Below are 18370 nucleotides of genomic sequence, written 5' to 3' on the forward strand. Positions count from 1 at the left end.
TATTTGTAGACTCTCAGAATGATGTCCAGCTACCTTAGTTTAGATGACCACCTGTTACCCAAAAAGAGTTGAATTACTATTGACAATTAGTCCTATTTTTTAGTGATTGACTATACTTCTACATGTACATTCATACTGCCAATTTTTAGCCAAATATACATGGCCTTCCTTAGCCTTAGAAGGATCAAATTTCTTCTCGTCTTTAATACTACAAGTGAAATAAAGCAAAGTGAGGGAAGCAAACAAAAAATAAGAAGGAAACAACCTGGCAAGGTGCAGGTTTACAGCTCATAGGGAAGAAGATGGTATTCTGAATGTAGCTAAACTTAGTGAGACAAATTTGGCAATTGTGTCTCACTAAGTGCCGGAAAGCACAAAGAGTACTTCCCTATCACAGGTGTGTCCAACCTGCGACACATACAGGGAAACAGACCCAAGTCTAGGATGTGCAGGATAGAACACACTATCTTTATTTTCTTATTGAAGTAGACTTAATTTACAATGTGGTATTAATTTCAGATGTATAGCAAAGTAATTCAGTTTATATATATATATATATATATATATATATAAAATATACATTATATATATATTTTTCTTATTCTTTTGCATTATTGTTTATTACAAGATATTGAATATAGTTCCCTGTGCTATACAGAAGGTCCTTTTTTTTTTAACTTATTTTATATGTAGTAGTGTGTATATGTTAATCCCAAACTCCTAATTTATCTCTCTTCCCTTTCCCCTTTGGTAACTTAAGTTCGTTTTCTACGTCTGTGAGTCTGTTTCTGTTGCATAAATAAGTTCATTTGTGTCATATTTTAGATTTGGCATGTAAGTGATATCATATGGTATTTGTCTTCCTTTCTGACTTACTTCACTTAGTATGATAATCTCTAGGCCCATCCATGTTGCTAGAAATTACATAATTTCATTGCTTTTTATGGCTGTGCAGTATTCCATTGTATATGTATACAACATCTTCTTTATCTATTCATCTGTCCATGGACACTTAGGCTGCTTCCATGCCTTGGCTATTGTAAATAGTGCTGCTATGAAGTGGAGTGCATGTATCTTTTTTTTTTTCTTTGTGATACGCGGGCCTCCCACTGTCGCGGCCCCTCCCGTTGCGGAGCACAGGCTCCGGACGTGCAGGCCCAGCGGCCATGTCCCACGGGCCCAGCTGCTCCGCAGCATGTAGGATCTTCCCGGACCGGGGCACGAACCCACGTCCCCTGCATCGGCAGGCGGACCCCCAACCACTGTGCCACCAGGGAAGCCCTGCATGTATCTTTTTGAATTAGAGTTTTTTTCTGGATATATGCCCCGGAGTGGGATTGCTGGATCATATAGCAATTCTTTTTTTATTTTTTTAAGGACACTCCATACTATTCTCCATAGTCAGAAAACACTATCTATCTTAATGAGCAAAAAATATAGGTAAACAGCTGATTTCCAGAATGTAAGAGAAGTAATTCGGGGAGCGTAGTTTCCTGACAGCAAATGTTGATACGATTCAACTGTCTTCCCATCAAACCAGGGACATTTAATGAAGAATGTGATGGATTCCGGAACAGGTACAGCCATGAAAAGCAAGAAGCCAGGCCAAGCTGAAGGGAGTCAACAGGATGAAACACAGTGAGCATCAGTGGGCATTCTGGAAAAGAACAGAAGGTAGGAGTGGGAAGAGTGAAGTAGAAAGGTGATTGAGGGGCTTCCCTGGTGGCGCAGTGGTTGAGAGTCTGCCTGCCAATGCAGGGGACACTGGTTCGTGCCCCGATCCGGGAAGATCCCACATGCCGTGGAGCGGCTGGGCCCGTGAGCCATGGCCGCTGACCCTGCACGTCCGGGGCCTGTGCTTCTCAACAGGAGAGGCCACAGCAGTGAGAGGCCTGCGTACCGCAAAAAAAAAAAAAGGTGATTGAGGAGAAGTGAATAGAAAAAGGGGAAATGAGTGGAATGATCTATCTTTAAAGAATTTGATCTTTATTTGCAAGGAAGCAAGGAAATCCCACCAAGCTCCAGAGACAAAATAGCACCATCAGAGTTAGAGTGAAGGCTGGACTACAGAAGTTGGTGTCTCATCATCCTGCTGGTGCTGGAGCCCCTGAGGTGAGAGGAGCTCTCCATGCTTGAGTGAGGGGTCTGAGCCTGCAAAGGCTCAGGGTGCGGGGTCACGTGCAGGACGAGTTTCTGGAGCAGATGCCGGCCAGGAGGGCATAGATGCCAGCCACCTGAGGGAGAGATAGCCCAAGGTGGACAAAGAGGATGCTGATGGCAAGAGAAGGGAAGGGACATCACATCCATGGCGTCTGGTAGAATGGGAATAAGATGGCAGCCGTGTGGATGTACAGAAAAGCAAATAAGTAAACAGCAGAGTCCAAAGTCAGCCTCTCAAATGAAAGGGGGAGGCATGCTTACTTCTAGGAAGAGAGGGTTGATATTTCACAGCGGAAGGAGCCTTCAGAGAGTCGAGAACCAATCAGGAAAATGGTTAGGTCTCTAAATCTCCACATGAAAGAGTAGCCAGTGAAACTGAATACTTATCACTCTTCCCTGTGTGCTTGATTGTTTAAGACAGATAGTCCTCTGGGGCCCTGAGTCTCGGAGCTCAGGACTCTGGACAGTTTCACATGTGGGAAGGAAGGGGAAGGAGGCTTCTAATTAAGAGAGTGTGACCTCTAGATAGAAGAGCCAAAACAACACTGAGGACACCATAGAAGAAAAGCATCTGACCTCAGGAAGCCTGTGCAGATGTGTAGCGTTACCATAAGTAAAGCAAAGCATCCTGACTCCTTAGTGATTATTAGCATACATGTTGGTGCAAGGATTGTTCTGTGAGGCAACTGCCATTTGTTTTAAGAACGTGTTTGGAAGAAGTAAGTCAAGAAAACTCAGAACAGCAGAACTTTCAGCATTTAATTCAAACTATCCATGTGTAGCTTCTCTCATTGTGGATAGAAGGCCACCTCCTGTTTCCAAGGTGATTTTGCCCATATTTAAAAAGATCTGGACGTCCTCGACTCCTTGACATGAATTTCAGCTTGCAGAAACAAAAACAAACCAACACTAGGAGTAGGGAAGGCAAAGGAAAATCTTACCAAAAATGCTTATAAAACCCTTGACTTTTAATAAAAGGCACAGCAACTGAGCTTCCACTTCCCCACAGCAAAATAAATCATAATGCATAAATCCTTTCTCATCTCTGCCTACAGCAGGCCCTCCCCTGAACACGCTCAGCGTATTATTACAGCTGAAAGTCCACAGCTGGAGAATGTGATAACTGCATGTAGCATAGAAATTTCAACCAGTGTTATAAATGATTTACTTGGCCTCATTTTTAGGTGGTCAACAATGTGCTTTCCCCCTTCTCTTTCTCTTTTTATAGTCGTCCCATGACAAAAGGCACACCAGGATATGTGACTGTCGCCCTCTATAAGGGAGGTCAGAGGGAACTAGAAATTGCCAGTTTGTCCCTTTATGTCTGGATTTCACTCATGAATTCAACCCTGGAGAGTCTGCTCAGAGGCTAAGCCCTTACAAGCTCCTAACTCTGGATTCTGCAATTTCAAGGGAGTACTGTCCATCTGCCCCCCTAACTCCTTCACCCAACAAACACGTGCCACTGAGGGACATACCTCTTTTTAAACTCCGGATTGGGCCTCTAGTGTCACAAACAACAATGGGTGTCTAAACTTAGTTACCTTGGTGACTCTGGGTGTGCAAGGATTTTTATTAATTTATGGATAAAATAGCTGCACAGTAGACCAGCCACCGGTTCCTCATTCTCTAGTCCTTAACTCACAGCTGGCTTTTACCAAATGGTAAGCTAAACAGTTTTGAAATTATATTTGCTCTCCTGGACCTCTAGCATCTTAAAGCACTGACAGTCACAGATACATTTCATGATGCATTAAAAATTAAGATTTTAATTTTGCCCATGACTACTCATTCTCATTTTGCATTTAATAATGAATTAATAGCCCAGCAATATTTCTCCATAAATTATCCATTTTTCCACAAACCTAGTCTCTGTGAAGAGCATTGTCTTTCATAATCCTGTATAGACTAGACTTTCAATACCGTATCATGTTCCTTGTCCTCTTTCTTCATGCTGCAAATTGTGTTCTGTTGTGGTTCAATCCATGTTGGTTTCTCACTGAAACCTCTGTTAGCCTGAACCAATCAGAGCACTGTTAGAACTATTTTCTTCTTGGTTTGCTTTAAGTGATTGTTCCTTGGCTGGGCCACACTGGGATAATGGAATCTTTTGTGGCACCAGAGAAACTGTACATGTATTGAGTCCTCCATAATATTATTTTTTACCCCAAGGGAAAGCTAAGGGAACCAGTAGGATAGAGTGATGATAATGACTTGCAAAGAGCATCACTTTGGTTCATCACAGGATTAAGAAAACTTGCCCACAAAGACGAAGAAAAATCATATAATAAACCCCCATTGGTTCCTGGGTCTCTTAACTTTGGTAATGCAGTGGAAAGACTCTAGCATGGTCTTCATGAGCCTTGCTTCCTGGAATTCACATCTTGTGTAAACCCCTCCCACTCAGTGTGGGTGGAACCTGGGACTTGCTTCTAACCAATAGAATATGGCAAAGATGACAGGCTGTCACTCCCATGACTATGTTACATAACAGTGTAATGTCCTTTCAGGAAATTCTCTCCCTTGCTGGTTCTGAAGTAGTAAGCAGTCAGGTGCATAAGGCCCAGGTGGCAAGGAATTGAGGGCAGCTTCTGGAGAACAGCTTCAGTCCAACGACACGGAAGACACTGAATGTGGCTGACAACCACGGGATTTAGGAAGCAGTCCCCTCCCCTCTCCTACTGAGCCTCAGATGTGACCATGGCCACAGTCTACACCTTGGTGCACCCTTGTGAGATCCTGAAGCAAAGGACCCAGGTAAGCTCTGTCCAGACTACGAAACCACAGAAACTGTAAGCCAATAAAGCATGTGGTGTTTTAGGCAGCTAAGTGTGAAGTAATATTATTATGAATGACAACTAAGACAGATCTTGGCACCTAGGCATGTAGTGCTACTGTAAGAAATATCTAAAAATATGAAAGAGGCTTCAGGACTAGATAATGAGTAGAAGCAAGCAGAATTTTGAAAAGCATGGTAGAGAAAACCTAAATCACCTTGAACAGACTGTTAGTATACATGTAGACTTTGAGGATGCTGCCAGTGAAGGTTTAGAAGGAGATAAAATAAAGAAGTAAAACTCAACAACAACAAAACCAACCCAATTAGATACTGGGCAAAGTCCTAGACATTTTCAAACAAGATATACAGATGGCCAATAAGCACATGAGAAGATGCTCAACATCATTCGTCTTAGGGAACTGTAAATCAAAACAACAATGAGACACTTTATACTTGCTAGAATGGCTATAATCAAAAAATGAAAAAATAACAGGTGTTGGCAAGGATGTAGAGAAATTGGAACACTTGTACATAGCTGGTAGGGATGTAAATGATGAAGCCAATGTAGAAAACAATTTTGCAGTTGCTCTAAAAGCTAAACATGGAATTAATATATGACCTAGCAATTCTATACATATATATACACACACACTCCTACATATATATACAAAAGAACTGAAACAAGGACTTGAACAGATACTTGCATGCCAGTGTTCATGGCAGCATCATTCACAGGAGCCAAAAGGTGGAAATAACACAAATGTCAACTGATAGGTAAATAGGTAAACACAATATGATGCAACCATGCAGAAGAATATTATTCAGCCTTAAAAAGCAATGAAGTTCTGATACATGCTACGACATGAATGAACTTTGAAAACAATATGCTAAGTGAAATAAGCCAGACATAAAAATGGCTAAGTGAAATAAGCCAGACATAAAAATCATACTGTATGATTCTACTTATATGAAATCTCCTAAATAAGTAAATTTATAGATTAAAGGTTATCAGGGGTTGGAAGGAGGAAATAATAGGGAGTTATTGCTTTTTGGTTTCAGAGTTCCTGTTTGGGGTGATGCAAAAGTTTTGGAAAGAGTGTTATGGTTACACAATACTGTAAATGTAATTATGCCACTGAACTGAACACTTAAAAATGGTTAAATGGCAAATTTTATGTTATATATATATATATATACATATATATATATATATATCTTTAGCACAATAAAGAAATTAAAAGAAAATAGGATCATATTATTAGAAGCTAGAAGGGAGACCCTTGTCATACAATGAAGAGTGCTTCCAAATTTGTCACCGCAATTATATGGAAAGCAGAATACGTAAGAGTGACTTGAGTTATATAGCTAAGGAAATTTCCAAGCAAAGTGTTGAAGGTGCCACCTGGTTTCTTCTTGCTGCTTATAGTAAAATGTGGAAGGAAAAATAATTGAGGGAAGCAATATTAAATGGAAAGAAACAGGTCTGGATGGCTTTGGAAATTCTTGGCCTCTCCTGATGGCAAAAGATGCTAAAACGAAGAAGCAGCTTCTGAGCACTGTCAGGAAAGGTTGACATAGAATAAAAAGCTGAGGATGTGACTGTACAAACTTTTGTTGAAACCTCAGAAACATCAAAAGATCAGAGTAGCATTCAGTCATACAAGGAGTCCTTTCAAAAAGTCAAGAGCAAGAGTCGCAGACCCTCTCAGTCACAAGCAAGCTGGAGGGTGCTGTCCCTCAGCCATCTCAGCAGGAACCCCAGGTAGAGAAGGGCTATCTCAAAAAGATCTATGGGTGTAGATCTGTTTAGCGGGAGTAAACCCCAAGGAAATTCACAGAAGACTTATAGAGTTTATTTCAGCAAGAAGATCACCAGCTTAGACTGAAATGTATGGAGAAAGTACAAATGAAATGAGGCTGTTGGAAACCCAGACTTGTACTGGCAGGAAGCAGGCTGATTAAACTGTCCAGCTGGAAGCACATGCTACCTTTCATGAGAAAGGAAGGATGATTCAGGGAACAGAAGTGAGAGCCCAGAACACAGAGCTAAGAATTGTGGAGAATCATGGCCAAGCCTTGAAACTTAATCAAGCAACTCCATACACTTGTCTGAATAGATTTCAGAATTTCAATGGAAATTTCTTTGTGCTTTCCATTTCCCCCCTTTTCCAACAGAAATATCTGTAGCTGTAACCCTTTGCCTGTCCCACCATGGGTACACTGGGTGTGTTGGTGGCAGATAACATGTCTCTCATTTTAAAGATGGACAGACTGAGATGAACTACACCCAGGAAGGCTCATTCACATATGGGTCTGACTTAAATAAGGTTCTGGACTTTGGGGAAATGATTGAAAGGTATAAAATTCTGTGGAAACTTGGGAGGGGAGAAATGCATTTTGTACACATCAGGGACAGATAAGCGACGCTGACAGATAAACTATATGGTGATTCCAATGATTCCTGCCCTTCTGATGTTCACATCCTGTGTAATGTCCCCCTCTTGACTGAGGACCGGGTCTGTAACTTTCTTCTAGCCAATAGAATATGGAATGGTGGTGGTTTGTCACCTTTGTGAGGACATTACATAGGAGAGTAACGTCCATTTTCCAAGGAGATTCTCCTCTTTGCTGGATTTGAGGAAGCAAGTGACCATATTGGGAAGCCTCACTTGGCAAGAAACTGAGGACCGTCTCAGGCTGACAACTAGTGAGACGCCAAGATCCCAGACTGAGCCCACAAGGCACTGAATGCTGATAACAACCACACAATCTTGGAAGTAAATCCTTCCCCAGCTGAGCCTCAGATGAGACTACAGCTCTGGCTAAGCAGAGAGCCCAGATGAGTCATGTAGGAACTCCTGGTCCACTGAGACTGGAGTTGATAAATGTGTGTTGCTTTAAGCCATTAAGTTTGTGTCGCACAGCAGGAGAAAACAAATACAGACAATGACATTTGCATTTTGATAATATTTATACACAGAGATCCATTGCTTCATCCTTGCTGGTAGCCTTTTTAGGAGCCACTGCTTCTATTCAGTTTCTGCTACTCAAGAAAATCATTTTCCAGGAAGTTTTAGAACAGAAAAACAAAATGTCCATGCCTTTTAAAGTACATCTAGAATATAAGTTACATATTTTCTTTATCCATTATGTACAAAAAATGATGTAGCTATTTCTGAGATCTCTGTTGCAATAAAGCTCTCATTAAATTTTTCATATATTGGAGATTTTATCCCAAATCAAAAGTCACTGACTGTAGTCCTAACATTAACTTCAGGATTTTCCCAGGAGAGCCAATTTATTCATTTGTGGCCACTCAGGAGTTCTTTATGGTTGACGGTGTTCAAATAAATAGTGTGATTTCATTAATGATTGTGTATGTCTAGTCCACCATCTTTTGTACCTTCTCAGGGAGACAAGGGTCTCCTTTAATCTCTAGTTCTCAAATTTCCCTTTTTTCAGAATCAGAATGGTATTTCTTTATATTACTTAGGTAGAGAGACTTCCTGCATAACATGGCAAAGAAACCTAAGAACCGTTTGTTTGTGAAGATCAAGAAAGTGGTATCATGTGTTTGTCTTTTCTAGTTTTCATTAGTCTTGAACGCCCCCTAGAAAGGCAGTTCCAAAGGGAGATTTCCCCGGGCCACAGGCCTTGTTCTTATCATCCAGGCATCTATTACTTAAGTCCCAATGTTCCCTTCTTAAGCAAATATTCATCTAGCCCAAATGAGTGTTTCTTCTGTAAAATAAGAATATTTTAAGTGTAAGTTCCCCAAAGACATTAGCCATCCTGATCTCTTTCTGAAAATGAAGCTTTATGAACACTCGTAAATGGATACAGAACATACACCTATGTTAACCACAGAATTAACCAGCTTCTTCCTTCCTGCGTGCTCAGCCTGGGAAAGGCTGAAAACAGGTGTGAGGTTGTGGAGGTGCCATGATTCTAGGAGTGGCTTCACACAGATGAAGGCGACTTTGCCTGAATGGGCTCTATTACGTGACAACGTATAACATTTTACAACTTCCAACCAATTTAAATCTTATAACCCTTTGAAATAGCAGGGAGACAACTTCCCCATAATTGGCTTTCCCACTTATCAACTGGTGTCAGATTGGAAATGACAAGCTTATGCAAGTCTGTCACTGGGGACTACTACAAAAATGACCAACCCTGCTTTGTAAAAGTCACCCTTCATTTTTCTCTCTGAGTCAAAAGAACGAAGTCTTAATTGGTGATTTAGGAACACAGTGAAGAAAGAAAAAAAAATGATTTCAGTTAATTTCACATTGTGATAAATATTTAGTAGAGAATTATCTATACACTAAGCCTGTGGTTTTGTCTATATAAATATTAATCACATAGCAAATAACTGCATACAGTATTTTCCTGAGGCTCCCACTGAATCCATTTCACTGGCTATAAGCCTTACTACATTTTAATTAAAAAGTACTGAAAGCCAGCTTGTTTCTCATGGATCGATAGGATAAGTTTACGTGATATGGGGAGTAAGAATCCTGAAAGTGATGTGAAATTCACCTACTTGGCTTGTCTCCCATAAATGAGAATGTACTTTATATATGCAAGAAAGAGTCAATTATGACAACTGTAGATTTTATGAGGCCAAAACCAAATGTCTGAGTCTATAGAAAGCAACAAACTGTTAAATGCTAGACTGAACTCAAATGTCCCTATGATGTGTGGAAAGCTTAAAATACACGTGGAAAAGGATCCCCCCTTCTGGGTTGTCCTGCAGCTTCACTGAGGCTACCTGTTAATAGACAAGTTCATAGTTGTAAATATAATCAAAATACTGACTATGTCCTCACCTACATGCCAGTGCTTAATTTAGTTGTGATGGAAAACTTACCTCATCCGAGCCATACCATCTGGACCCAGGACCAGCTCAGGCCCTATTCAGAATAGGAGGTCTGAGACTTGAATTCAATTCTAGTTGAATTCTAACAAGAACAGTCATTCTCCAGCAGACCCATATGCTTAGTCTCTGGGGAGCCCAGCACAGAGATGCCCACTGTCCTTGGATCTCCAGTCCCTTGGGAACTGCTCAGCTGAATGAACTGTGCAGGCTCCACGGCGGCCCCATGGTGCTGTCAACCCCAAGCTTTGGTCAAAATTAAAGAATGTCAGAAAAAGAGGAGGGTCATTCAGCTCAACAGAAAGGGATGCCACAGATAAGCTGAGCCGGATCCAAAACTAAAGCCGCAGGGGAACCGACCACACTGGGATGACGGTGAGCGCGAGGATGGCGATGCCGGGAGCAGAGAGGGTACGTACCTTTCCTCGCGGTTTTGTCCCACACACACCCGGCCCCCGTGTCGCGGAGTAGGGTTGCTGCAGGACCTCTGGCGCACCTGGAAGCCGATCCCGCAGGTGGTGCTGCAGGGAGACCACAAGGTCCAGGGGGTCCAGCCTCCACTCCTGGGGGAGGAAGCCACGGGGTCATTGGGTTCAACTGGCTCGGAGTCCAACCTCTGTCTGCACCCGCCCCCAAATTCACACGTTCCCGACATGGACCACTGACTGTGGGCTGTGAAGAAAAAGCCCGCCAAGAGCCATGGGAATAAAGGTCCTATCACAGGAACCTCAATCACTGTGAGGTTTGCTTCCCCACGTATCTGATTTTAGAATCAAAATAGAAAATCTGAGCGTCAAGTTTTAACCATATTAGGAACAATTAAGAAAGTTTAGTTATGAAAACATTAAACTATAAACTAATGAAAAATAATGTTATTTCACTGAAAAGCATTAGAGATGAATCCCTGAAACCTGAGAGTTTATGAATTTAGTTGACTTGTACCATATCAGTTATCATCTATGAAAACTGCACATTTGAACAAACTACTCATCTAAATGCTTATTTTAAAAATCTGTTAACATCAGTGAAAATCAGTAACTTTCTCGATGGCATTCATATTGATAAAAAGCACCAAAATGTGCGAAGTTTTAAAACAAGCTTTACTAAACATGAAGAATGGGTATTTTAAATTTAGATTCTTGGCTATTTTCTTACAATTTGACAAAGACGTAGTGTATAAATAGAAAGTGCAAATTGCATATATCTTTATTTATGTTGTTATACATATAAAATAAGGGAGATATATTAAAAATGTAAAATAAAAGAAAATGAACCACTTTTATAAAAGTGCTTTATAAAATAAACTGCTACTAGCAGCTAGAGAAAATTTTTGTTTGATATTGTATTTTTTCCTTAAAATGGCTGCATGTAGAATATTCATAATTTAAATATCTCCCTTAGCAGTTTGTCCCTGCTATTTAAAAACAAGCTATAGGAATAAAAAAAAATTAAGTATTAAAATATCTGTTAAATCCAGAGTCCAAACTCCCACATAGATGGTTTACTGCATGTAGAATTTTTTTTTTATTTCTCTAATTGCATATGTGTTTCTAAATAGCTGTTACCCTCATCTATAGGATTTATATTTCCACTGAAAAAAATCAACTCACATGAATTCTTATTTTACTTTATACCTTCCTTTAAAATCAAGGTGGTCCACAGCTATGTCATTGAAGCTCAAGGTATAAACAACAAATTACATATGTAACTTCTAACACAATTCCAAATGAAAGTTCCTCTGAGAAAATACTTAGTGTATTTCATATTTCCCTACTTTATTTTCTGAAACTTAAAAATAATCTCAATAAAATATAAAGTGATACCTCAGTGTACAATACAATAACAAAGCTGCTTTGTGATAATTTAACCGAAATAACACAAAATAAGACAGACTTCCCAATTTGCTTCTAAAAGTAATTAGTATCTTATATGTCATTATCTACACAATTTTAAAAAGTATCCAAGTAATTCACTGAATTACATGCAAACATAGCAATTTCAACAAGAATAAAATGACATTTTTACTTTCAAAGTTTCTTTATATATGAAAAAAATGGTTAGATAATGCAGGAAACACTGCTTCCAAAATTGTTTGGAAATTCTTAATTTCCTAAACCTTTTATCAAACGTGACATCTGATGATATAGTCTACTTACAATCTATGGAAGCTGCTGTATACAGGGAGGTAGGTAAATGGAAGTGTTTGTAAATAATAGGAGTATAATATCTGAGGGAATACATGAATATATTGTCCATGGGTGTGATTATTCTATGGTTCTGGGTTTGCACAACTTAGAAACACTGCTTAGGGGCAGATGTAGTAGCAGGCAACCAAAGAAGTAAGCATATATCAGCAGATGGATCATTTTTGTGATTAAGTCAGTCCAAAACAATCCACTTATGCATTTAAAACATCACTAAAGCAGGTTCATGTATTTGAATTTTAGTCTTAAAATAACCACTAATTGTATCATGGCTCTGCTTAGTGAATGACATTCCATAGCTGGAACCAGAGCCGAGGAGGTATCGATAAACAAGTGGCAGTAATGCCTGTGATAGTCCTTGTTTTCCATGAAACAATAGAGAAAAGAATATTATTCATTGACTATAATCTTCCAACAATAACAGTTCTATGGCTTTTATAAAGTTTCTGCCAGGCATCAGTCGAAACCAACTTAGCTTTATAGAAATAATGCAGTGCATAATGCAAGGTTGATATACTGCTGTTTTCTGTAATAACACAAATAATCTAATCTCTGTAGCCTTGATGGGCTCCTTTCAACTTTGTGGAGTGATCTGAGCTGGCTTATGAAAAAGGTGAGCAGAGGGCAAAATCCGCCCTTGTGGTTTGCCTTTCCTTATCTGACGGACCTTCTCCTCTTGGGCAGGCAGAGCCCTCACACCCTGGACTCCCAAATGGTGTGGTCACCCAACGTGCTTTTAGTGATGTCACAGACAACTCGCCCAGAGGCCTCTGCATTCTAAATAGGCTCCTGCAGAGAAGATAACACTTAAAAAACTATCCTACATGAAGTGAGGCAGAAGAGTTTGGAGACTGATCCAAGAAGCTTTCCTGGTGCTTGCTTCTTAAAATTTTTCATCTTTTTTATTGAAGTGTAATTTACTTCCAATGTTGTGTTAGGTTCAGGTGTCCTGGTGCTTGTTTTAAAATATGAAATATTGCTGTGGTCTCAGTGCTACAGGTGATGCAGGGAAGGGAGGACCAAATTGAGTATAGTTGTAAAAGAAAAATCAAACAAACAACAACAAAACAATATACAGAGGAGACAGGAAAATTACTCCATGGATCAACTGTTTGAACCATTCTCCGGGTTACCCAGCAGCAGATGTCAGCTGAGCTGGGACGTTCGGAGTACAGCACAGAGCAGAGCTGTGTGATCAAGGACTTGGCTTCTATCTCCAGGCTACTGCCAAAGCACGCAGTAGTGGACACTGTGGGCTGCCTTTCTCCAGATGCTGAGGGTGTTGGTGGTTACGACTCTCAGGTGAGAGGACCTAACAGCATCAAGGAGCTGCCAGCTCTGGAGCTCCCTGTGCGACCAGCTGAGGTCTTTGTGCGACCCGCAGCCCAGCTCTGCCCAGCCTCCTGCTCCCCTCCCCCACCCCAGCTGCAGATGCTCAGAGCCCTCTGAAGTTTCATTCCCGCACACAGACGATCTCGCTGTCACTGGTTCTCCGGACCAACCCAGGGCGGACACAGGTTTTGCTCCTAGAGAAAAGTCCCCTAAGAAGGTATAGGTAAGGACTTCCTTGGCGGTCCAGTGGTTAAGACTCCTCACTTCCAACGCAGGGGCTGCGGGTTTCATCCCTGGCCGGGGAACTAAGGGTCCCACATATATGTATGTAGAACTGAATCACTTTGCTGTACGCCTGAAACTAACGCAGCATTGTAAATCAACTGTAGTTCAATAAAAAAAATTAAAAAAAGAAGGTACAGGTAACAAACGTTGAAAGTTGCAGACTTATTGTATTTGGATGACAAAGTCCTGTCAAGGCTCCAAGCCTTCCTTGACGTTCTACCTTTCTGCTTAGCTAGTTACAGTTCTCTCTCTCTCTCTCTGTTCCTCCCTCCTGCCCCAGGAATTAGAATTCAGAAGTGACATACACATTCCTGTGTTCATTTTAATTATAAAATTAAACCAGATTTTCCTGATTGGTAGGAAGTCTGACTTGACCCTGGTTTGATTAATAAAGTCTGGCTTAGCTAATTACCTTATATTGTGGGTTCATTTGCATAAACTGAATGCCTTTATTCTGCGGCTCCAAGATAGTGAGAAAACAAATTTAAATGATGTGATACGATAAAAGCGTTTAATCAAAGATATATTTGCAAAATGTATTGAATTAGCAATATTTTGAATTTCCCAACACTTTCCGAGTATATTGGGTTAAACAATTACAATAATAAGTAAAGAAGAGCAGGTTTAATTTAGCATCATTAGATCAGTCTTTGTAAAGACTTTTGGATGTACTTTGCACAGATTGAGGAAGCACTTGATGTTGCTGACTGAGCCAAAAAATATGGGTTTGTAAGTTAGGTGGTTTCCAGTTTTTTGCTTCCAACAAAATTGAGGCCAACATAAACAGGTTATCAACTGATAAAGGGCATTAAAAACAATCTCTGATGTTAGATTACCATACTCTGGGCAGATAACTTCAAAGGAATATGTAGACTAGGATTCCCCTGCTGCTAGAACAAGAAACATTTGCTGCCAGCTGGCCTAAGCCACTTGCTCCATTGTCTCTTTCCTTTGACAGCATCAGTGGCTTCCAATGGTTAGAAGCAAGTGAGCACAATGGGCCGTCTCTCCAGACCCTGCCCTGAGGTGGTTCATAAGAAAGAAGGCAAAGCTCAGATAGAATCTGGTGACACGTACGAAACTGTGACATGCCCTGTTTTTGTAAATGATGCAGTCCCAGCTTCCTATCCCTCAGGCATGCTGAAATGTACACTCATGAGAGAGTCACATCAAGCAGATGTGATGCTGCTGACAGCAGACAGCTGCTCTAGCCAGCTTTCTACTCAGAGCAGGGAAAGGTATCCTACTCCATTATCATGGCAGACACTACCCCCCAGTCCATGCAAGGACAGAGATGCACGCACAGTGTATCAGCTCATGTATTCTTGGACCCCCCTTAATTCATCAACCAAAATTTATCCCTAACAGCCCATGTACCAGTAAGTGACACTCTCAGGCACATTTGGAAAGCAATATGCACTGTTAGAAGCGGGTTCCTCTGGAGTATGAGCACCAGTGTAGGATAGTTTTGGTAGTTTCAGAAGCGGCCCCTAGAGTGATATTCCTGAATCTGTAAAGGACAAATCTAGGGTAACAACTAAAGTTCCCGTGATGTAGCTGTGATGGGACAGCTGTCACTCACAGTGTTTGTACTTGGACACGTGGTTTCCGGGCCCGGTGGTCTTCATAGCATGTTTCTCACCTGCCCCCTAAAAGAATGGTGATAAACTAGATACCCCTCAACTACTGGTAAGTTGGCATCGAATTTTTTTTTTTCATCAAAAGCTTCAAAAGTTGCAAAGGTATAATTTCTGTTACATCACTATTTAAATGTGTGAGGGAATTTAAATGCCATAGCGATTTGATAGCCACCTTCCCATTTAAACACTTGATGAGCAGGGTCTAATTAAACCTTCAGAAATTGTATGCTTTTCCTTCTTCTAACATCGTGCACTCTCAAAATACTTTCCCTAATCTAACAACGAACACATGAATCGGTTTAGATTTATCTCAACATATAAGCAGGCTAAAAATCTAATTTGTAATTTTTTAAATTGAAGTACAGTTGATTTGCAATATCATGTTAGTTTCAGGTGCATAGTACAGTGATTCAGTTATACATACATATGTATATTATATATATGAATATGTATATATGTATATTACAAATCTAATTTGTAATTTTAAATCTACTCTCACAGATCGCATCATTTTGAAGTGGTAAGTGTCCCTGTCTTTTTCTGACATTTCTCTTGAAGAGGGAAGGCACGTATTAGAAGTGATTTCCTAAATTCCTCTGCAGGCTGAGCTCACACGTGAGTTTAAGCCCGAGTGTTGCGAGGGACACACCTGGAACAGTTAGCAATCTCCATGCGGGGGCCCTCGCACTGCCAGCCGCCGCACTGGGGGGCCGGGCTGTCGCAGGAGCGGGTCCGGCAGAGGCAGGATCCCACGGTGCTGCCGTCGGTGTGCGTGCATGGCGTCCACGCTGACCACGTGCCGAAGTGCCCATCCACGGTGAGATTCCTCATCTAGGAAGCAGATACAAACATGGATGTCAGAAAGGGTTATAAGCCTGCAAACATATAGGTAAAAATGAAAGGTCTCCCACAAGACCAACAGAACTCATGTGGAATATTTCATATGATGATTGAAAAGAGAGGAACAGGGATGTATTTTGAAGAAAAGCAGCAGAGGTCATCGGTGGAGACAGGGATGGAGGAGAGGGAGGGGAAAAAAGAGGCAGAGGGGAGGAGGGCGCAGAAGGAGAGAAGGATAAGAGGATATGGTTCTATGTGCCTCCCTCAAGGAGGAGGGGCAGGACAGGCAAGGAGGTAGCGACCTGTCAATCAAGCGATACTAGGCTTGTTCCCTCACGTGAGAAACCCAAGGAACAAGAAGAATTGGAGTGAAAAATCACGTCTGTACTACTCTGTTGCATTTTTATGTACCTTAAAAAAATGAAAGATTGGTCAACTAGCATTATTTAAGACCTGGCCTCCAAAGTCACCTCAAACTGACACCATTTAATCTATAACCTATTGAAAGAGTGTGTATTAAGCAAGCGGAACCTACTAGTTGTTAGGCGCACCCCCGTCACACCCGTCCTAGATCCACCCTCCAAGAGTTGATAAGCTGGCGAGGAGGAGCTGGACCACTCATCATTACCGCAAGTAAACCCAGTGATGGAGCTCTGAGCAGGGGTTGTGGGCAGAGAAGGGGCTCCCGGCAAACTCGCAGGATCCGGAAGGACGGTTAGGTTAGGAGGCTGCGCTGCGCCCTGAAGCACGAGTGAGGCACCGGGTGACGGAGTCGTCCGGGGCCGAGGAGGGGAGCAGCCTGAGTGATGACAGAGGGGAATGATGCTGCCGTGCGGTATTGAGGTCAAGCGGGCTCTAATGCCACTGGGACGCGAGCAGGTGGTCCAGGGGGAGCAAAACGGAGGGCTGAGCTGGGAGCCCCGGCAGGGTCTGACCAGGGGGCCCGGATGCTCTGTGATGTGTACACTCTGAGGGCCTCCAGGGAGGGAGGAAGGCAGGGGCTTCTCGGGCGGTCCCCCCGGCCCATGGTGACTAGCTCCAGTGCAGGTGGAAGACCGCACGATGTCACCGTAAATCTGACCAGGGGATTTTCTCAGGAGCTAGAGTGTCCTCCAGATTTGAGAGTCCTGGGGCCCAGCCTTCAGATCACCCAGCCCCCCCAAAGGAATCTCCCCTCTGAAAAGGAACAGAAGAAGGCGTAAAGTCCAAACCTCCTGAATTTCACATGGGACCTTACGCATTTCTTAGAAAATATGACAAACGAAGAGAAGGGATCACAAGTCAGTTACGTGCTTTCACGTTACGCTCGCCTGCTGTCCCAACTTCTCGCCCAGATGTTCCCACCCTGGATGATTCTGGGGGATTAAAGACGCATCATTCTCACAGGAGAGGCCTCCACAGATGAGACAGTTAATTTCTCTGGGGCAAACTGTACCTGCGCGACACAGTTTCAGAACAAAGCTGACACCATATTTTGTGCGTGAAAATCCAAGTGAGCTTTACCTCTGCTCTGTATCCAAATACAACAGGAAAGAATAAACATTAAGCATGTTCATTTCCTCTGACCTGGCTGGTTGCCCGTCTCCAGCTACCACAGTTATGACTCTATCCCTCTTGTTTCTTATCGATACTCCAAGGCTTTACACTCCCACTCACCACACCTGGCTATTTCTATAAGAAGCTGGGACAAAAGGGAAAGGATGAAATTGCATCATCCTCTGGATTCAGAGTGATTCACCGGATCCCACCCAGAGTGAGGGGGTGTACAAAGGCAGATTTTTGCTAAGAGGAAAATATGCCCGTTTCTAAGGTCCTGTAACCTCCCCCGTCCCACCAGGATAAGAATACAGCTCCTACCATAAGGTGACCTCAGTGTTTTCACCGAGAACAGACCCCTGCATGACAAGGAGGTTCACACCACAAATTTCTCCCTGAACTTGTTGTTAAAGCAGCAAAGGCCCTGCCACTTGCGAGTTTCAGGATTCGTCCTCCATCCTTTAAGAGACCTCCTGCTGCCTCTGGCCAAAAGGGCTCTTGTGCAGGTAGAAAAGGGATCAGCAGATGCTCGCACTGGGATTGATCATGCTCACGAATCCTCACGTGCTCTGAAGTCCAAACACCTGCCCGCTATGTAAATGTGGCTATGACTGTTCTCACGGTAAAAAGCATGAAGCCCTTGTTCATGAAGCCAGCATCAGCGATAACAGTGATCACACAGTATATTTGTATAACATCTACACAGTATATGTCC

The 18370-nt window shown here is 42.0% G+C and overlaps 1 protein-coding gene across 3 annotated transcripts in view; it reads right to left on the bottom strand.

Moving 5' to 3' along the window:
- The window catches only part of SEMA5A (semaphorin 5A), a 493904-nt gene that overhangs the window by 57734 nt on the left and 417800 nt on the right, over window positions 1-18370 (bottom strand). For all 3 annotated transcript variants that reach the window (XM_081231009.1, XM_081231008.1, XM_081231010.1), the window contains 2 exons: window positions 15929-16110; window positions 10238-10381 (listed from right to left, as the gene is read on the bottom strand). In XM_081231009.1, the coding sequence (XP_081087135.1) occupies window positions 10238-10381; window positions 15929-16110 (326 nt within the window). The remainder of the gene's footprint in view (window positions 1-10237; window positions 10382-15928; window positions 16111-18370) is intronic.

Source organism: Mesoplodon bidens, assembly GCF_964165515.1.
Source record: "Mesoplodon bidens genome assembly, chromosome: 4".
NCBI classification, from domain to species: Eukaryota; Metazoa; Chordata; class Mammalia; order Artiodactyla; family Ziphiidae; genus Mesoplodon; species Mesoplodon bidens.